This window comes from Pantherophis guttatus, chromosome 5 (assembly GCF_059756535.1).
Source record: "Pantherophis guttatus breed Tessera chromosome 5, ASM5975653v1, whole genome shotgun sequence".
In the NCBI taxonomy this organism is placed as follows: Eukaryota; Metazoa; Chordata; class Lepidosauria; order Squamata; family Colubridae; genus Pantherophis; species Pantherophis guttatus.
In genome coordinates this window covers 19208612-19231398 of record NC_142067.1, presented here as the reverse complement: position 1 = coordinate 19231398, position 22787 = coordinate 19208612, and the positions used below count along the sequence as shown (strand labels likewise).

At 37.5% G+C, this 22787-nt stretch overlaps 1 protein-coding gene across 1 annotated transcript in view; it reads left to right on the top strand.

The window, feature by feature from the left end:
* Positions 1–22787, top strand: part of GUCY1A2 (guanylate cyclase 1 soluble subunit alpha 2) — a 200215-nt gene that overhangs the window by 109682 nt on the left and 67746 nt on the right. Inside the window, exon 6 of the mRNA XM_034409432.3 lies at positions 16285–16428. Within this exon, the coding sequence (XP_034265323.1) occupies positions 16285–16428 (144 nt within the window). The remainder of the gene's footprint in view (positions 1–16284; positions 16429–22787) is intronic.

Here is a 22787-nt window from a genome sequence, read left to right as displayed (position 1 = left end):
TTATGTTTGATTCTAATACTTGTTACGGTCTGTGGTCTAAGACTGTAATAATAAATTGTTGACTGTACTTGTTACGGCTTTGTGGCATTTGTTCTTAGCCCTTGTAGGAGAATATTTCATAGAGGAATAGTTGCTTTTCTATAAAATATTCTTTATGCTCAGAAACTTCTGATTTCTGTCACAGAATACTCACTCCGTTGGCAATCTTATGCTGTATGTACTTGGGAAAATTGTCTGCCTTGTGTAAATCAGTTGATTCAACAATTCAAACTCAGTAGCTTAGACCTGTAAAATTGAATTAGATCCACCTTCCCCAAGCTGCTACTGAGTTGGTAGGTCTGATCGCAGCTTCTGTCACTCCCTAACTAGAATGGCCGATGGCTGTCTAGCTATAACAAGAATCATGTTTGACGACTCCCAGAGGGAATAGCTGAATTAGATTCTAACTTTCCTAATTCACTAGAGATAGCCAAAGCCATTTGACACAGAATGTAATAATGAACTGGTGCACATTTGCAAGTGAAGATCCATATGACAGTGAGCTGTTGCTGATCCCTAATAAATGCTGCAGTATAATACAATATTCTGACATTGTAAGTGTGCAACATGTTTGACAATGCCAGAGAAAATATGCCAGTCTAGTTATATGTACTACATTTTACAATAGGATACGATCTTTTTCCCTTTCTAAGTAATTTTGTGTGGGGTTTTAATGCCTCTGAAGAGTAGCCCAAAGGTTAGCAGTTGCTTGAAACGGTTAGGGTTAAAGGTTGTAGCAATAGCACTTAGGCTTATTTACTGCTTCACAGTGCTTTACAGCCCATTCTAAGCAGTTTACAGAGTCAGCATATTGCTCCCAACAATCTGGGTCCTTGTTTTACCCATCTCGGAAGGATGGAAGGCTGAGTCAACCTTGAGCCTGGTGAGATTCAAACTGCCAAATTGCAAGCAGCCGGCAGTCAGCAGAAATAGCCTGCAGTACTGTGTTCTAACTACTGCGTCCCCATGGCTCTTGTATCTGGTGAATATAATCCTTATACCCAAATAAGGCTAATCTCTCTTCTGCCCTGCTCAGTTACCTCTTTCCTTCATATTTTTTTCCTACCAGGAAGTTCCATCCCTTCTTTTTCTCTTTCCCTCTTCTTGTAGCATATCCATCCTGGTTTTTCTCCTTTGCATGAAAAAAAGCAAAGCAAAGTTTATGGTTTAACATTCTCCGTAAATCAGCTATTATGAATATAGTTTGAGGAAGCACAGCTTAGCCCAGTACATGAAGCTAACCCATATGTGCCAACAGAGTTCAGAAGACAGTCTGGCAAAACAGAATTTTTGGCTGCTGAACAGAATCAATATTCTGAAATACTATCATGCAGAAACTGAAACAATGTTTAAAATGGCATTAAAATGATCTGACCAAAGGGTGAATGTAATTTAAAGGATTAATTATATCAGAAAATACTTCTAGTATGTTGTAGATCTCACAAGTGAACAAAAAGATGCATTAAAAAAAATAATGTTAGCAGTTTATCTCTTACTTTTCCAAACCTGTCACAATTTCTTAAATGACCAGAAACTAAAAGCTTACATTTCTCATTATAGCCATTCATTCTCAATTATATTTAATATTTGTAGGCACGGTCATTTCTAATTTAATTCGCTGCCAGAGTTACTTCTAACTCTTCTAACAATATGTAAAGTCAGGAAAGCATATAAATATTCATATGCAATTACTCTAATAGAAATCTACATACATCTTCCTCCTGCATGTTTACTGGGAAATTGATCAGGATTTGGCTACAGATTTATAGATTGTATTTCTTCAAAATGAAGATAACCCTAAATTTAAGATAATCAGCTCTGAACAACATACAACAAACCAATCAACCATAACATGATAAAACCGAGAAAAATTCTCAGGAACCCAACTTCCCAAATCTGTCAACCAGATTTGCCAAATCCAACTGCTATCAGTCTTGCAGAACTTATGTTCCCACTAATATAAACATCCAATGAATGTATGTGTCAAACACAGAGCTACATATACATATGTATTTACACTTGTCTCTATAAACTACATTCTTCCCTCCCACCCACCCCGAAGACGAGGCCAAGTGGGAAAAAAGATGTATTACTTCAATTAATAACTTTAAGTTACTCTTGCTCACTTGTTAAATAAGATACCCCATTCAAAATTTACAATCTCCATTAACAATCATTAACAAACACATAAACCACTCTCATAGAGAACACAAATTTGCATGTGTACATTCCCATTCCTCAGAGAAATGGGAAAAAAATAGGGCCAAAACTGAGAATAACACGAATGATTCTTCCAAGCTGAGTTCTCACATTCGCACCTATAGCAATAGCAATAGCAATAGCAATAGCACTTAGACTTATATACTGCTTTACAGTTCTTTAAAGCTCTTTCTAAGTGGTTTACATAGTCAGCCTACTGTCCCCAACAATCTGGGTCCTCATGTTACCCACCTTGGAAGGATGGAAGGATGAGTCAACTTGAGCCTGAGGTGAGATTGGAACAGCTAAAATGCAAGTAGCTGGCAGTCAGCAGAAGTAGCCTGCAGTACTGCACTCTAACCACTGCGCCATGGATAATATCATGCCAGACTGTGGACTCCACTGTCTGCATCTGCTATATACTCTGGGAACTATCAAGCAGGGCTGTCTTCACTCCCTTTGTCTCAAACATAACATCCAGAGTGAGCTGCCTCTTATTCCTCCAGAATGCACCCCTCTTCGTGGGGATCCACCTCAGTAGTGGAATTCAAGTAATTTAACAACCGGTTCTCTGCCCTAATGATTTCTTTCAACAACCAGTTTGCCAAACTGCTCAGAAAGTTAACAACCAGTTCTCCTGAAGTGGGGCAAACTGGCTGAATCCCACCACTGATCCACCTCCTTACCACATTTTACACAGAAGACTCACCCAGCTAATTTCCACATTTTCAACACATTTTTGGACATGCTGGTGGCTGCACCGTGATGGCACAGTAGTTAGAATGCAGTATTACAGGCTAATTCTGCTGACTGCCGACTGCCAGCAATTCGGCAGTTTGAGTCTCACTGGCTCAAGGTTGACTCAGACTTCCATCCTGGTAAAATGAGAACCCAGATTGTTGTAGGCAATAGGCCGACTCTGTAAACTGCTTCGAGAAGGCTGTAAAGCACCATGAAGCGGTATATAAGTCTAAGAGTTATTGCTGTGCATAATAGAAATTTTAGAAGCATCACAAGAAGCTTTGATGAAGTTAATTGTTACACTTCATTGAGATGAATGGTACCATTTCTGCAGTGTGAAGCACTTTATCTACTTCTTCACCCAAGTCTGCTGCTAACCTTACCTTATTACTGTTTGACTTGATGGCTTTGCCTTTTGTCCTATCTTTTAGAATCTAGATCAACCACACCGTGTTGTAAACAAAGGAGGTGATGCTTCTTCACTTTTGTCCTCATATGAAAAGAGATGTGTTTTCAGTTTAGATGTGTTTTTCTCCTTTTGATTGGGTCCTTAGTTGCCTTTTTAAAATGCAGATAAGGTTACTTAAGAGCAAATCTAAATAGGTTTTATAGCAAAACCTCTGTGGCATACGACTCCTTAAAATTAGCTTGTCTATTTATTCATGCTTAGTTCATTTATCCTTTTATTGTGAAGTTGTAGGCTTTGCCTTTTGATAACCGGCTTGAGCAAACCTTATAAAACAAATCCTTATTTATTTATTCTCATTTATTACAGTCACAGCACTAGCCCTAGAAACACCATTATATATAAAAAGGATCAATAGCAAATACACTTATCTCCCCCTCCACACACTGACTCTGACTGGCTAAACACATCAGTGATTATTAAGATTAGAACAGGCCAAGTGAGCGCAAATGTTGCTTGAGTTTGAGTTCTCTATCCCAAATGTACAAGCTATTTATATTTTTGTATTCCAGAGTTGGGCTTTTTCAAGTGGAAAATTAGAAAACTTATTTTTAGTTGGAGCCACATGTTACAGTAGTGAGGGATGGAAGTGGCATATTGATGTCTTAAATGATCAAGGAAACACACACCCTTCCACTATCAGTAAGTTATTAAATGCTTTAGGGGAAAAATCATAAGATGGTTTTAACTAACTGATAGGGAAAAATATTTCAGGAGTCTTTATAAAGAGCAGACTCTGTTAAGAAGTAGAACAGTAAGAGAAAAAGAAAGAGAGAAAGAGAGAGAGAGAGAGAGATAAAGAAAAAAGAAAGAAAGAAGAAAGAAAGAAAGAAAGAAAGAAAGAAAGAAAGAAAGAAAGAAAGAAGGAAGGAAGGAAGGAAGGAAGGAAGGAAGGAAGGAAGGAAGGAAGGAAGGCAGGCAAACCAAATACTGATTTCAAAATCTTTATCACTTGCTTCTCAAAATCATTCTAAATATATGTATCTTTCATATATATTCCTTTTGTTCTGTGAGGACAACCTGAACAAGAAGGGCTTCAAATTGAACAGAAAATGCTTGTCCCATCCTACCATTCCTTCACTGTTTGCAGCACCCCTAAAATTTCTTTTAAGGAGGAAGTTGAAAAACTATAAAGCCTTTTATAATCAGCTTTATACATACAGTATTCATACTTTGGCTTTAGTATTATTTGATTAAAGCATTATAATGGAGTTGAAGCCTACTAAGTAAATTTGTCAGTGAAAATAAATTATGACAAGACTAATGAGGCAAACATCTGTCTAACATTAAAGGCATTTTAATGGAATGCCTACAGAGGATAAAATTTGATTAATTGGATTTAAAGTTAGCAGAAGTAAGAAAAAAAAAGTTAAGGAACCAATACAATACTATTGCTAACGTTTATTGCCTGCCAAACCAAGAAAAGATTTGAAAGCAAATTGTAGATCTTTGAGAGACGTATAGTAGCAGTAATGAAAGCTGTAATCATGGCAACATCTGTTGAGAGACAGATTCTTCCTGACCATCCTTGGTGGCAAACTTTTTCTTTTAGAAAATGGACTTAAAATAGACATGCTTACTAGTAGAGCAAACATAGATGGAGACGGAGAAGTACCAGGAACTTTGGAGAAAAGTGATAATATAATGCAGGGATTCTTTATTTGAAGCAAAACTAAAGTTGAATGTATTCAAATGTACCGACTTAAAGAAAATGGGTTTTTATGAACTCAGAAGAAAACTAAGTAGGATTCTAATAAATAAAGGTGTTCAGCACGAGATACATGACACTAAAATACAATTGCAAACAATTCCAGCAGGGAAGTAAACACATCAGGAGAAGAAGTCAATGTTGCATCACAAAAAACTTAGGGAGACAAAACAAAACAAGAGAAAAACCATCTGCTAACTGGAAAGAAGAATACTCACCAAAAAAGAACAAGATAACATGGAATTACAGAAAAATGCTACAAAGAATAAAGGTCTGGAGTTGGCTAAGGGTCTCTTCAAATCCAATAAAATAAGAGATACATTCAAAAGAAAAAGAGTCAGTATACCAAAGGCTCAGTTAAGATTGTGACATTCCAACAATCGACAAGAAATGATAAAACTATTCAGCTCTTACTTTGAATTCAGCTTCTCCAATAAGGAGGTAAACTAAGCAAATGTGAAGAAAAAGATGGAGATATTGGATGGAAGTTTCAGATTGATGGCAATATGGATAAGATTTTAAATCTCATGGGTTCATTTTACATGTCCCAAAGGTGCTGGACTTTCTCATCCAAGAAGCTTCTTCAACTCTGGCAGGATAGTGGGGAATGGAAGGATTTATATTCCTTGCAAACAGCTGGTCATTTGCATCCTTTGAAGCCCTTGGTGGTTTATCTATGTCCTCAGGGTCACCTGAGTAGCGCTCCTGGTTCCTGTAGTCTGCAATTATTTCTCTGGAAATCCATTCCTATTCCCACACCATTCAAAGCGAGTTCATCCCAAATTACCAGTTGTCTGCAAGGAATATAAATCCTTCCATTCCCCACTGTCCTGTAAGAACTGAAGAAGCTTTTTGGATGAGAAGTGAAATGTCTTCAAAAGAAAAAAAACAAGAAAGTCCAGTTGCCTCCTGAAGAAGCACCTTTGGGACAACCATGACCAGGATGACTGAGAATCTCTACAGACATTCACTTTACTTGATTTCTACTTTTACCAGTCTTAATTTCCTTCTGTTCATTTCTGATTTGTTAAAAGAAGTAAGTATCTACATGAATATCAACATGAAATTCAGTTTGTTGGGGAAGTGTGAATTGCATGAATCTGCATTTATCTTACCGTCCAAACAATTCAGTTAATGTTGCTGACCAAGCTATCTCAGATCCATACTTTCTCAGTAATGTTTGTGAAGTTCTTTCCAGGTGCCTGAATTTTTGTACACTGTTTCCCTGTTCACATTTTTTATTTGGTATGATTTTAATGTCTATATACATTGGTAGGTAAAATGTCCTCTATCCTGCCCAGCTGCATTTCATTCAAAGGTATAGAACAAGGTTTCTACTATGGCTGGCTGGGGAATTCTGGGATTTCAAGTCCACGTATCTTAAATATGCCAAGTTGAAAGACACTGGTGCAGAGTGCATCCATCTAGGTCAGGGGTGTCAAACTCATGTCATCACGGCATCATCATGTGATGTATCGGGACTTTCCCCTCCTTTGTTAAACTGGGTGTGGGCGTGCCAGCACGTGACACATCCAGCCGCCGGGCAAGGAGTTTGACAGCCCTGATCTAGGTGATATTATTTTTCAGATGTATTTCAGCTCTCTCTGAAAACAGTGATGGAAAGACTAGAAGTAATTAATCTCTGTCTGATCAACTGCCGTATCTCTGTGGTGAACAAAAGTAGTTGAGTAGCCTAGACTGTAAAAATAATTTCCCAAGGAATTACTGATGGCTGCAGCAATGTAAGGCAAATATATGCCTGCTTTAAGTCAATTCACCATTCTCGCAGCCCCTTCCACCTGCTCTTGAAGGGAAATTAAAAAAACACATAAAAGGTATGCAGCACAGCAAAAAGAATGGAGGTGGGTAATTTTATTGGCAATCTCCTGCAAAGACTAAAGAACATTCTGTCATCTTATTCTTTGATTGTTAAGAAAAGAGAGGTAGTAGCATCAAAGAATGGCAACTTCCATAAAGTCTCCAGGGACCAATATAATCTTAAAATACGGATCACAACATATAGATATTTTTTTCTGCAAAGACATGTTCTACTTTGTTTGTTTTTCCCTCTGCAAATAATTTTCTATATTGCCACCTGTTAAATGTTGCTATTATTTCAATGTTATTCCTAAATTATCTCCCCCTTCAGTGTCTTTAACTTCTGCAACATGGATGGTTTAGATATTTGTTTTGCTCCATTTGAAAGATAAATTACAGGCCATCTCAGTTACAGACAATGCAGAAAACAAAGAATACATTTTTAAAAAAAAGAAACTGAGAGAAAAAAAGTCTAGTTCAAGAAGGAAAATTGAAGCTCTTCAGTGGGCATTGAAAGATGATCATGCAGTTTCCACATGGAGAGATGACAGATCCTTGTGTCTTTGATTTTATGACCACAATTGGGACCAGATTTGCCATCAAGTGAGTCACACCCAATTTTACCACCTTTTTTGCCATGGTTTTTCAACAAACCACTGTAGTTGTTAAGTGAATTAAGCAAATGCAGTTTCCTTCACTGATGATGCTTGTTAGAAGTCGACTGGTAAGGTTGCAAATAGCATTCCACACAATCCTAGATACTGTAACTATCATAAATACATACCAGTTACTAAGGATCTAGATTTTGATCATATGACCATGGGGATGCTTCAATGGTTATAAATATGAAGACTAGTTGTAAATCACTTTTTTCAGTGCTGTTGTAACTTTGAACTGTAGTTAAGTTGTAAATCAAGGCTATCTGTATGTTGGAGATCTTTAATATCCCTGTGCATGATATACCATGGCCATGCTATCCCAATATTTCCCCAAAACATGGGAAACAACTGCATGCATGCAGAGATGATGATGATAGATAGATAGATAGATAGATAGATAGATACATAGATAGATAGATACATAGATAGATAGATAGATAGATAGATAGATAGATAGATAGATAGATACATAGATAGATAGATAGATAGATAGATAGATGATAGATTTTTTATTTTTTATTTTTTATTTTTTATTTTTTATTTGATTTATATGCCGCCCTTCTCCGGAGACTCAGGGTGGCTTACAATGCGTTAAGCAATAGCCTTCATACTTTTGTATATTTATACAAAGTCAGCTTATTGCCCCCACAAACTGGGTCCTCAATTTACCCACCTTAGAAAGGATGGAAGGCTGAGTCGACCTTGAGCCTGGTGAGAATTGAACTCGCAGTAATTGCAGGCAGTTGGATGTTAAATGCTGCCTTAGGAGGCATTAACCTCCTACGCCACTCATGCTCCTTAAGCTTATCCACTCAGATAAGCCAATATTGCAAGGACTCCAAAATTTGATTGTAAAATTAAGTGACTATTAACCATGTATGTGAGTGGATGAGTACTAACCAAAGTATTACTTATACCAGCGTTTCTCAATCTCAGCTACTTTAAGATTGTAGTCTTCATAGACATTGTCCACATATCTTAAAGTTGCTGTGGTTGAGAAACATTGATCTATACTATTGATTAGCTGGAAAGCGACACATATAGTATGTGTTAACCCACTGAAGCAACTCTAATGTTTACAGACCTCTTAGTTTATGAACTAGTTTTAGAATACCCTCCAGTCATGCAAAGCCCTTTACCTATAGGCAGATACTACATTTTTTAGGGAACCATTTTTTTTAACAACCAGGGAAGGCAACTTAGCTACTTTATTCATACCAGCAATTATATTTTCCGCAATGTGGCTTGGATTGTCTCCCTTCTCTGCTGAATGCTGTAAACCTGCAGTGGCCTCCTGGGTCTGACCTTATGCTCCTGCTCCTTTCAAGGATGAACTCTTCAGGGAAACCATGACAGGTGGACAGAAAATAAGTCTCTCAGAGTTCACGACTTTCCTTTTACTGAAGATTAATAAACAGAAGCCAAAGATGTTAGCAAAAAACATGAAAATGTATCCTGTTTCCCCAAAAATAAGACCTCCCCTGATCATAAGCCCAATTGGGTTTTTGAGTGCATGCACTAAAATAAGCCCTCCCTGAAAATAAGCCCTCCCTGAAAATATTTAAATGCATGCGCAGGCAGTCCCCGCCATTTCCTCTGGTTAGGGTTAGGGAGACAGAGCTGGAAATCAGTTAACATGGCAAGAGGAGCCCCATCTTGCTCCATGCGCCCCAAAATAATAAGACCTCCCAGAAAATAAGACCAAGTGTTTATTTCAGGGTTCAAAAAATATAAGACAGGGTCTTATTTTCAGGGAAACACGGTAAGATCTAAGAAAACTGATGAATAAGACAGCTTATAAAGTTGAGAAGAAGGTAAAATATTTGGGTATAATTATGATAAACTTGAACAATTTGTTATTTCAAAATAACTTTATTATGACATGAAATGACATAAAACAAGATACGTTAAAACGGGACGTTAGTGGTTAAGATGAATTTTTTTACCTAGAATGTTATTTTTGTTTCAGGCAATACCTATTTTGACAATTTGAGATACCGTTTAAACAATGGCAAAGATATATCTAAATTTATATGGCAGGGCAAAAAAATATATATAAGATTACTGTACAAGATGCAAAAGAAAGAGGAAGTTTGGGTCTACCAGATCTGAAATTTTGCATTCTGTTGTTCTGCTTGGAAGAAAGAGTGGGAGAATGTTAACAAATAGAAGGCTATTTGAGTTAGAAGCACATGATCTGAGATTTGGGTGGCTTGGATATTTACTCTCAGATAATATAGATTTTTTTAGATGCGGTGGCTCAGTGGCTAAGACGCTGAGCTTGTTGATTGAAAGGTCGGCAGTTCAGCGGTTCGAATCCCAAGTGCTGCGTAATGGGGTAAACTCCTATTACTTGTCCCAGCTTCTGCCAACCTAGCAGTTTGAAAGCACGTTAAAAAAATGCAAGTAGAAAAATAGGGACCATCTTTGGTGGGAAGGTAACAGCGTTCCATGCGCCTTTGGCATTTAGTCATGCCGGCCACATGACCATGGAGACGTCTTCGGACAGCGCTGGCTCTTTGGCTTTGAAATGGAGATGACCACCACCTCCTAGAGTCGGGACGACTAGCACATATATGCGAGAGGAACCTTTACCTTTACCTTTTAATGTAGAATTCAAAAATAAGCGGTGTGGTGGCCTAGTGGTGAAGACTCTCACCTCTCACTTGGAAAGTTTAGAGTTTAATACTAGGGAGTTGCAAATGTTTCTATCCTAAGGTGCAAAGAAAAAATATCTGCTGCGAACTCCACGTAGGCATCAGGAAGGGGATCTGGCCAGTAAACGCTCAGCTTCATCCAGTCACCTCGACTCTACCCCGAATTAAGGGATTACAGGGTTGTAAAAAGGGAGTAATGTAAATGTTAAAAATCATTATGTCAGGTAGCCCATTCTTAGAGTATGGAATAAATATACATTTTGAAAATACCCTTGTGGCTCAGTTGCAAAAAGCATTTGAAAGACAAGAAAAGATAAGAAAAGATAAATAAACATAAATAGCTAACTTATTGTAATGTACTAGAATTTGCTCAAGGGGTTTGTAAAATAAAATCAAAAGAAAATTTGACAGTAGAAGAATGTCCTTGTGGTTTTCTTATGTAAAATTACCAGAAAAATTTAAAGTAGATAAAATATTTTATGGTTTTGAACAACGTAAGAGGGAGTTTGTAATAGAATTATATTCTAATGATATGATAATGCTAAAATGTATAAGTCCATGTTGAAACTTGAGCCACAAGAAGAACAAGTGAAAGAATCTATATACTAAAGCTCTCTATCCTGTAATCTTTAACTGAGCAAAACAATGATTCATAGGGCAAAATGTTTTGAACCAATGTACCTCAGTTGGATTAATTTACGGAATGCATCTAAAATCCAGGAGCCATGATTCCTATGGAATTGAAATATGGAAAATTTTATAAAACATGTTATCAGGTTGTGAGATCAGCTTCCTCTTCACTATGTTGAAGCATTGGGCAACTAGCTGTTTCTCAGTGGATGCAATCTTCTGTCCATCTATAGTTCCCTCATATGTTCCCGCTCATTACATCTGTCATTGTAATAGCATTCCATCAATCCCAGGTGCTTTTGCCTAAACCATGTATGGTTTGTTCCAGTAGCCCACTTATCATCAGATTGACCAGGTTCCCCAACATCTGATGCAGATCTTGTTAATCCGGGTGACATCCAAGCTGTCATGACTCCTCTACTTTATGCCATTTTCATAATTTGAGGTAGGCAAGTGAAAATTAGGAGGCCTTTGCCCAAGGATCCCTGTTAATAGGGAAGGTATCAACTGGGATTTTAATCCTGGTTTCCTGAGTCAAAGGCAACGCTCTAGCAACCATGCTATCCAACCGTGTGTGTGAGAGACAGAGAGAGAGAGAGAGCGAGAGAGAAGGAGGGAGGGACAGAGTGGGAGAGAGAAAGGGAGGTAAGAGGGAGAGAGAGAGAGAGAGCCTTGATAAGTGGACAGAAAAGACTTCCTTGGACTACTCATACTCTACCAACAAATATATGGAGTTTATTGAAATACTGTGCAACCAATTCTCTTCCAGCACTGTGAACAGCTCCCAAGTACTAAGCAGTGAAGTCTTTCCATTAGTTTTTTTTACTCCTGCAACTGGGTGAGAAAAAACATAAAAGCAAAATCATTTAATTACATATGTCTTCTTGAAAAACTATTATTTTAAGTGGTAGAAGGGTTCCAGTGAGTCAAATAACAGACCACTATCAGATCTTTAGTAGATTGCTGATTGTCTTGTCTGGGGATGCACAATTCTGGATGACCTCTAGATTTCTCAATGTCTTGATGCTGCCATCTGTTTATCTTGATTTGTGCAATTTAGGTCAGGTCAGGGGTGAAATGCTACCGGTTCGCTCCGGTTTGGGCGAACCAGTAGTGATAAAAAGCTACCGGTTCGACCAAACTGGTAGTGTCAAGTTTCGTGGTCATCTCAAATAAAATGCTGTCAGCACTAGAGTAAATGCAGGTTAAAGTGCTGACATCTAGTTTAAAAAAGCTATGATCCGATGATCAGCTGAGCCACGCGGTTTAGCTTTGCTAGGAAATCCTGCTTTCTAGCAAAGCTAAACCATGCGGCACAGCTGATCGTCAGATCGTAGCTTTTTTAAACTACTGGTTTGACCAAACCGAACTGGTAGCTTTTTAAACTACCGGTTCAACTGAACCTGTAGCTTTTTAAACACGCAGCATGCATTTGGTGCGCACTGTGCATGTGTACACAGCGCGTGTTTGGTGTGCATGTGCGGCCAGCGAACCAGTAGCAAACTGGTTCAGATTTCACCACTGGTTCAGGTAATGCTACTTCTGTTGTCTTCTTTGATTTGAAGTTGGTGCAAGAAAAAATGATATACACAAAATGAAAGTAAAATAAGTTAGGGTGCACTGTAATGAGCAGAGGAATAATTTTGAGGAATAGTAAGAAGAGCTGCTACCAAGACAATACTGAGACATTTGAGAAGAATTTGAAAAGAAATTTGAGTCTAAGATAGAATTGTAATTCAAGTAAGCATCTCAGACAAGTCTCTCCTTAATTGTCATGAAGATAAAGGAAGGGGGGGGGAACACATTCCGACTTACAAAATTCTGTTACTGTAAAAAAAAGTAATATTAGCAATCATGATTTTGGTTTCTGTCAGGCCCCAAGAATCAAGAACAACCTGTTATTTAAGAGTATTTTCCTTTATTATTCTTCAGCTCTTCAGAATCTTGCCTGATTAAAGCAACTATTTGCACAACTACAGATATATTCCGGGAACAGCTAGGGGGGAACTGTTTTAATCTTATTCATGTGGACCACACTTTCCAAGCTCCACTGCCTCTTTGCACTACAAAGTCCACTACAATTTTTCTACCTTGAATGATGGATACTCACATGTACATCATGGTTCTGTCTGCATTCATCTTAGTTAGTCCCCTCTATTACCAGTTTAGCCTAGGAATATTTATTACCTGATAGTAATATTTAAGATATAAGCCACCTATAGCAATTGCAATAGCAGTGTGGGAAGTTATAGTCAATACCAAAATGAGTTTTGGTTATTAAAACAATGTTTTCCAAATCAGTTAATCTTTAGATAAAGCCCATATGTGTACACTAAGATATAAAGTCCACTGAACATGATGGCAATTTCTTATACACTGTGTGTGTGTGTATGCACCAATATACATATATATGTTCGTATGTATGTGTATATTATGTGTGTGTATATGTATGTACTTGTATATATGTATGTCTGTGTGTGTGTGTGTGTGTGTGTGTGTGTGTGTGGATAGATAGATAGATAGATAGATAGATAGACAGATAGACAGACAGACTATACATTGTCACTACAGAATAGCTTAATTAACTTGATTAGGAATTAATTCAGTTTCCAGATGGATTTTTTTGCAGCCTGCATCTGGTAACCCTGAGCTGGTATTAAGACTTGCATCTTCTATTTATGATTAAAACCATGGGACTTCTAACAATATTTTAAGGCTGCATTTCTGTGAACAAAGAGAGAGATGAACATTTGCTTGCAAAATATTTGCTCTGTTTCTCTGTGATTTAAAGGTTCAATTCTAAGCAGGAACCTAATAAAAGAAAAAAGAAAATTATCTAGCCTGGACTTGCATTATTTGCTTCCTTTCTCTTGTGCCTTTCCTCTGATCTACAAGCCTTCGGGTGGAATTATGACTGTGTACCAGTTAAAATACTAATGTTGCAAATTGTTAGCCTGCACTGCCAGGGATTGAATACTAAAGAAGAATCCAAATCAAAGTCAGCTTGGCATTCTTCTCCTCCCTTTAAGAATCTCTCCTTAGGACAAGTAAGATAATGGACTCCACCAGCGTGTGCTTCACGTCTCTGTAAAACAGAGATTCAGATTTCCTTTAAAAAAAAATCTCTACAAAAGTCCACATTCTGGACAGAGTGGACCTCTGTTGAACAACCCTCTCTCAACAGAGGGGGAGGGGTACGATACCACCTATCCCTCGTCTACAACACTTTCAGCAGTCCCGAGAACATTCCACACCCATTTGTACTCTGATTCAAGTGACCCTGAAGGTACAGATAAACCCCCAATGAGTGACCTCAACAATTTTCAGAAAGAGTGCTAATGACCAGATGACTGCAAGGAATATAAATCCTTCCATTCCCCACCATTCAGTCAAAACTGAAGAAGCTTCTTGGATGAGAAGCAAAACGTCTTCAAGAAAAACAAAGAAAGTCCAGGTGTCTCTTTGGGGACAAACATGATCTGGATGACTGAAAACCTTCACAGACAAATCCCCACAAAACCACCCCATATATTAAACTAAAAGTGCTGTCATCCTTCTGCACTTTAGTCATCTCTGAACTCTAGATGGAAAATGTTTTAGTTATGTGTAGGAAAACGTTGATGTCCTCCTGATCCTATACTTGCTTAACAACAGTAATTGGGATCAACAACTCCAACATTAAGCATAGTCATAAAGTCCAATTGTGAAGGAGCCTTGATAGTACAGTGGTTTAATGCACCCTGTTATTAACACAGCTGCCTGCAATTTCTGCTGGTTCGAATCTCTCCAAGGCTCAAGGTTGACTCAGCCTTCCATCCTTTCTAAGGTAGGTGAAATGAGGACCCAGTTTGTGGGGGCAATAAGCTGACTTTGTATAAAATATACAAAAGAATGAAGGCTATTGCTTAACGCATTGTAAGCCGCCCTGAGTCTCTGGACAAGGGCGGCATATAAATCAAATTAATAAAAAAAATAATAAATAAATAAGTTTATAATTGTGTCATGACTGCAGTTGCAGCAGTTCAAGTTGTTACTGTTAAGCAAATCCTGTGGAGTTGTTAAGCGTGATATCATGCGATTGTGATCACTATTTGTGACCTCCTTGTCAACTTTACTTGTTAGAAGCTGGCAGGGAAGGTTACAAATCACAATCATGTGACTGCAGGATGCTGTGACTGTCATAATTGTGAGCCAGTTGTCTGAATTGCGATCACAGAGACATTGCAATGGCTGGAACTACAAGGACCGGTCATAAGTCTCCTTATTCAGCGCCATCGTAACTTTGAATGGCCACTGAATTTAATTATTAGGTGATTTAATCATTAAGTTAATTTGAATTGTTAAGTGAGGACTATCTACATTGTGGAATTATAAAGATTCTGTATTTTGTTGGTTGCTTTACTCTTATTTAGGAATTAGGAAGGTGGTACTACTATGCCTCTAAGAGTTGATTCTGATGGAAGCGGTCTATAACCCTTGTAACATAATTAAAAGAATAAATAAATACTCAGTCTAAACAAAAATGTGAACCATAGTTGCAAAACATGTAGACATGTCTATGGAGATTCTCATTCATCCAGGTCATGGTTGTCCCAAAGGTGTGGGGGGGTTTTTTTCTGTTGAGAGAGAGCTAAGACAACAAAGTCCATATTTTGGACAGAGAGGATTGCTGGTTTGAAAGAGGGGTTAAAGAGGTCATCTATGTCAAAATTGAACAGCACTCTCTCAACAGAGGGGGAGGGATACAACATCTCCAATCTACAACACAGTCTTTTCAACAGTTTCAAGAAGGTTCCATACCAATTTGCACCTGATGACACAGATAAACCTCCAGGTGACCTTAACAACCTGCTAAAAGAATACAAATGATTGTCTGTCTGCAAGGAGTATAAATCCTTCTATTCTCCACCATCCTGTTAGAGCTGAAGAAGCTTCTTGGATGAGAAGTGAAATATCTTCAAAAAAACCCCCAGAAAGTCCAGTTGCCTCTTGAAAAAAGCATCTTTGGAAAAAGCATGTAGGCATTTTTTTTTACTGGTATTACACATCCAGTAATCTGTGTAACGATAATCCAAACAATCTACTTTCTTTTGGTATAAGCTCTTATCCCTCACTTTGTTATACAAGTTGTCCTGAGTGCAATTGTTTCTTGTTCACTATGGAAAATAACTGCAGCGAGGTGTCAAGATTTGATGGTGCCTGTTTACAAACTTGGAGGGTAATTATACTCCCTTGTCTTAATAGCTTCTCTTATTGATGCTCTGCTGACATGTTTTTAAACAGTATTTGGTGATTGTAAATACTTAATGGTACCAATTCCCCACTCATTATCCTATGTTTGCATTTGATTTGTCCTGATTGCTGCAGGTGGAGACAATAGGGGATGCATACTGTGTGGCGGCTGGGCTCCACAGGCAGAACCTGAATCATGCAAAGCCAATTGCCCTCATGGCCCTGAAGATGATGGAGCTGTCAGAGGAGGTGCTCACACCAGATGGAAGACCAATTAAGGTACCTTCTTTTCTATATAATTGCAGCAGTTTGATGAACGAAAAGAGCATCCTATGCTCTTTTCGTTCATCCTAACATAGTGAATAATGTGTCTAAAGTTACAGTCTTGGTAGAAGAGGTGAGTAGTAGACTTCAGGCTGAGTATGATGGCCCAGGATAATAACCCACTTAATTACTTACTCAGGCATTGGTAAGGCATTGGCAAAGGGTTGAGAAGAGCCGTGGTGGCGAAGTGGTTAGAAAGCAGCACTTGCAGGATACTTCGGCTGACTGCCGACTGCCAGCTGTTCAGCAGTTTGATTCTCACCGGCTCAAAGTTGACTCAGTCTTTCATACTTCCAAGGTCTGTAAAATGAGGACCCAGATTGTTGGGGTAATATTCCTTTATTTTCCTTGTGGGCTTCTGATTGCCTGCTGTGGAAATAGCTGGAGTCCATCATACTGTCTTAACTTCCTAGACCCATCATCCATAGGCAACACGTAGCTTCTCAGTTATTTTTTGTTTGTTTGTTTGCTTGGTAATTGGAGTACTCTGAGATTCAGATCTTCAGAAGCAACTTATCAGATAAACAGGACCCTGATTTTCCTATTATGTGTATATTTATGGAGAAGTTACAACCCTAGACTACAAACCAGGAGACTGTGAGTTCTAGTCTCATTTTAGGGATAAAAGTTACCTGTGTGACTTTGGGCCAGTTACATTCTCTCAGCCCAACTCACCTAACAGGCTTGATGTTGTGGAGAAAATAAGAAAAGGAAGCAGTATTAGTTATGTTCATTGCACTGAGTTCTCTATAAAAACAAGGACAGGATAAAAAAAAAATTAAGAGGGGATCAAGCCTCCAGTACTAAATGCCCTTAGTTTACTTCAGGTTCATTGCACTTCAAAAATGGAAGAGAAATGGCCAAAATTCTGGTGAGCTTTAGGATTGATGTCTTTGATTAACGATTTGTTGCTTCATATGCAATCTTAGATGAGAAATTAGTACTTCAAATTTATATTGGAAATGTGGACAGCATGAAAGGTCATTTTGGCATACCTGGTGGATTTGTAAAAAACAAGAAATTTTAAAGATCAATATTTAACTGAAATCAGAATTTCTCTGGCTGTGATTAATGGGCAGTGCATTAGAAAATAGACACAGAAGTGTTTTTTTTATACATGATTAGTCATATGATGTTATATGTGTGTTGGATGCTTATCCTACGGTTAGGTAGATAATATATAGAAAACTATGTTCTGTAACTTTAACTACTACAAAGATGACTAATTGGCTGTGCTAAGCAGACATAAAAAGAAGGCAGGAAGTTCATTCACTTCTGCTCCTGCTATTAGAAGGTTGAACTGCTGAAAGGAACTTTGTCTGTGTTACTGAAGAGAACTGGAATTGTAAGCAAACTATGTTTTGTGTTGACCCGTAATTGTTTGAAGAAGTTATCTTTGTTTTGAGAAGCCAAGTTTGTTTTACTACAAGTAAAGACTGTTTATTTTTCTTTAAACGTTCAGAGTCTGTGAGTATCTGTGTGTTTTTGCTAAGCAACGTATCTATTTGCTGTCTGGTCCGTTGCACTACATTGCAGAGGGCAGTTTTACCCTCAACACTGTGCCAAATGGAAAGGCTCTGAAATACCCACAATGAAGAATGGTTGGTAAAGTTGACAGAACTAGCAGAAATGACAAGATGAACTTGTTCGATTAGAGAAAGATCAACAGCTACATTTAGTAATGATTGAAAACCTCTTGTAGTTGGTTGTTGTTGTTTTTTACTGAAAACGAGAAAAATGGACTTGTCATTTACGAGTTTGAAAATTAGAAAGGGTAACTTATGGAAAGAAGGAAATTATGATGTAACCATACAGAGACAGGGCAAAGTAAAAATTTATAACTTGTTGCAAAGATCAGGAGCTGGTTCTTTATAATCTTTCTTTTTATTTTTCTTTCTTATTCTTTTCTATTTTTTTCTGCTTTCTTCTTTCCATTGTTTACTATTCTTCCTTTTATTTATTTCTCTTATAGTTTTTACTTTGTTAAACTATTGTTAAATTATAAAGAAATATAATATTACTTCTTCTAATAATAACTCATTGCTCCCACATCCTTTGGAAAACTTTATATTTCCTTGCTTCTCTTGATGGGATAAGCATGTTCTTATTTATTAGTTCTTGTTGATTAGTTAGTCATTTAAAAAGAGATTATACTAGATGTAAGTGTTGCTATTTGTAATATTCAACTTTGGATCGATAAAGGTGCCCTTAATTTGAAAAAAGACTTTATTTTAAATTTACTCTGTAAGCAGTCTTAAACGTATACAAGTAAAAAAAGAAACCGTTGAAATTGTAAAGTGAAAGGATTTTCCCAGAAGGATATCAGGAATGGTATGAGAGGTAAGGCAATTATTAGCCCAACCTAAAATTCAAGACTATAACAAGAACTAATCCTATGTAAGGTAAAGATAAAGGTTCCCCTCGTACATATGTGCTAGTCGTTCCCGGCTCAAGGGGCGGTGCTCATCTCCATTTCAAAGCTGAAGAGCCAGCGCTGTCCAAAGTCGTCTCCGTGGTCATGTGGCTGGCATGACTAAATGCCGAAGGCGCACAGAACACTGTTACCTTCCCACCAAAAGTGGTCCCTATTTTTCTACTTGCATTTTTTACGTGCTTTCTAACTGCTAGGGTGGCAGAAGCTGGGACAAGTAACAGGAACTCACCCCATTCGCAGCACTAGGGATTCAAACTGCTGAACTGCTGACCTTTCAATCAACAAGCTCAGCGTCTTAGCCACTGAGCCACCGCGTCCCTGTAAAACCTATGTAAATAGTCTAAATTTCATGCATCTCTTAATAAACTGAGTAATAACATGTCATTTAACAGCAGGTTTTGCCATCAAGATATTCCATAAGATACACTAAACTCTAGATAATTAAAGTTTAAATTAATTAATGAACTTGCATTACACATAGTACAAATAATTCTCAACTCTTCCTTTTAAAAAAATCACTTGTACTTCATTCAGTAAAAGAGACCTAATAGCTTGATCTTGACATTAATATAACTTTCTTCACCAGCAAAGAACAAACAACAACAAATGAAATGACTAATATGGACAGGAACAAGGACAGAAAAATATGGAGAACGGTGCCCCTTTAGGGGTTTATTTATTTTTATTCATTTTATTGTGGCTCCATAATCCAGATGATAAGTTATAAAGAATGATAATGCTCTAAAGTAAATTTAAATATATTTTGTTATCTCATTCCTTTAATTTTTTTGGCATTAGGAATGCAATGGGATATGAGAATAACCTTGGGAGACAAGAGGAAGAACCACAGTCACGGCAGTGGTCAGATAAGAGAAATACTGAGGCCAAAGCAGGAATGGGGTAGAGAAAAATGTCTCAGAATTCTCTGGAATATAAAGGGCAGGAGCAGAGAGGTGCACTCAGACTTGCAAGATTCTGTTTTAGTTTAACCTCACATTAAAAATTGTATTCGTTTTCATGATTCTGGTTTCCTGGTCTGGGCGACCTTAAAGGGCTGACAATTGCTTTGTACAATCTTTCTGCACTTTGCAAACTGTTGCTCACCCTGAAAGGGAAAAAAAAAAGCAAGTTCAATATATCCTAGAACTAAGGAGAAATTTCCTGACAGTTAGAACAATTAATCAGTGGAATAACTTGCCTCCAGAAGGTGTGAAGGCTCCGACACTGGAAAATTTTTAAGAAAATGTTAGATAACCATTTGTCTGAAGTGGTGTAAGGTTTCCTGCCTAAGCAGGGGGTTGGAATAGAAGATCACCAAGGTCCCTTCCAACTCTATTATTCTATTCTATTCTATTCTATTCTATTCTATTCTATTCTATTCTATTCTATTCTATTCTATTCTATTCTATTCTATTCTATCTCTATCTCTATCTCTATCTCTATCTCTATCTCTATCTCTATCTCTATCTCTATCTATCTATCTATCTATCTATCTATCTATCTATCTATCTATCTATCTATCTATCTATCTATCTATCTATCTATCTTTCCAGAGAGACCATTCTATACTATGGGATTATAATAGGAAATGGAGAAAGTAAGGATCATCTCATCATTGGTCATGGAGACACTTTATGTGATGAATTTCAAAATAGGAGACTAACTAACTACTAACTAACTAACTAACTAACGTGTTTCCCCAAAAATAAGACCTCCCCCAAAATAAGGCCAACCGCTTATTTTAGGGGTCAAAAGTAAATAAGACCAGGTCTTATTTTTGGGAAAACACGGTAACTAACTATCTAACTAGCTAAACAGAGGTGGTCCTTTTTGTGATGAATTTCAAAGAAGGAGACTAACTAACAGAAAGGAAGGAAGGAAGGAAGGAAGGAAGGAAGGAAGGAAGGAAGAGAAAGAAAGAAAGAAAGAAAGAAAGAAAGAAAGAAAGAAAGAAAGAAAGAAAGAAAGAAAGAAAGAAAGAAAGAAAGAAAGAAAGAAAGAAAGACTTCAACTTACAACTGCCACTCAGTGATTGGTTGAAGTTCCAAACGCCCCCTCCCCCAAAGATACTTATGACCAGGTTCCAAAGTTCCACTGGCAGCCTTGGGGGAGGCAGCCAGTGGAACTTTGGAACCTAGTCATAAGTATCTGACTGCATTTGGGGCACTAAGCAACTGGCCCACATTTATGGCTGTTTGCAGTATCTCCTAGTCATGTGACTGTGATTTGCAACAACATTTGTTTCCAAATTTTGGAAAAAAATGCCCCATAATGAACAACAGCTTCACTTAATGTCTGCCACAAAATATTTTTTGTAAAAACAGGTCTGGTCTTGTAATGACTTCCTTCATGACCATCATGACTTAGGCCTGCAATGAGAAGGCTCCATTAACGTCGTAAATCCGAGGACCAGCTGTGGTTGAAAATTGCTTAATGGCATTTTTTTTTTCATTAGATTGCGATGTTCGATTTCAAAAGCGTTGCTCCTTTTGTCTTGCAGGAAATGCCTTTTTTAAAAAAAACCAGTGTTTCTAAACACATAGAAAGATTTTCAAACATATAATTTCCTTCCCATATAAACAGTCTTCCCAGCATTCTTCAAATATAAGGAAAAGCTGCTGTTTAGTGCTCATTCAAATGCATCTCCTAGAAAGGTTTGTAATAAAGATAAAAACTGAACATGCAGATGTTTACATCTTTTCCCCAAGCTTTTAATATTTTGGTTTTTAAACAACAGTGCCAGTAACAAAAATATAGAATTCCAATATATGCATATACTTGCACAGTCTGTGATTATTGATGCTGAAAACATCCTCATCCATATTTAGTTAACAGTTTGCTCATGATGACTCTCTATATCAGTGAAACTATGCACTCAGATTTATATCACCATTAACTGCGCACGCAGGCAAGGTTACTTTTACACATGGATGATTTCCTTTGCTAGTTGTCTTTAGGGACCAAATTTTTCATAACTGTGTAAGGGGAAATTGCTTGCCTCTGACATCTAGTAATGCACCTCTGTGTTGTGCTGTAAAAATAGTTTGATTGTTAAGGTCCCACTGTTGGCTGATTTTTTGTCATGAAATTGCCTGAAACATTAAAATGTCTTTTAGTTGTTCTTTTCTATAACACTAGTATAAATTATGATGCCAGTATTACTATTAGTTCAGGAGCGTTGATAGTGTTATTTGAGAAGCTTTCAATAGCTGGCCCTTATTTAATTTATTTATTTTTCAAATCCAATTTATGTATTCTTTTATGTCGGTCTCATTTAATGTTAAGTTCTGATGTTACGTTTCCTTCAGCATTGCTCAACAGTGCATCATAGATGCTATTTGAGCTATGCAAACATTTAAAATTCCCACTAAAAAAAGGTTAAGGTAAATTTAAATGGGTGATGTTACAAATGCTTACACTTCGGCTAGTTTTTTTGTCCTGTAGCAAAATATGGAATACTGAAAGGCAGAGTTAATGCTTCTGTAGGAATTCCCTAAATATTGGCCTTTGTTTACTATATTCTCCAGAATTAAAGGCATTTTGGGCTGCTGTTTTCTAACCTGCTTAAAAGATGGCCCCAAGCATTAATATTGGCACATGGCCTTTATCCCATACCACTTTAAGGCCCACCAGAAATTTTCCCTTGTTACTTACAGTGGTGGTATAGCAAAAGGTATTTACATCTTCCGGCTAAGTTTCTGGGAACTGTATTTCAGAGCGTTGAGGCTTGGGTCATTATGTGAGAACCCCTCTGGAGAATAGAAACTGTCATTATCTAACAATAACTGTCATTGTGCCCCCCAGCTCTATTTACTGGAGGGCACAATGGCTCAGCAGTTAAAGACACTGAGTTTATCAGCTGGAAAGCTGACAGCACAGG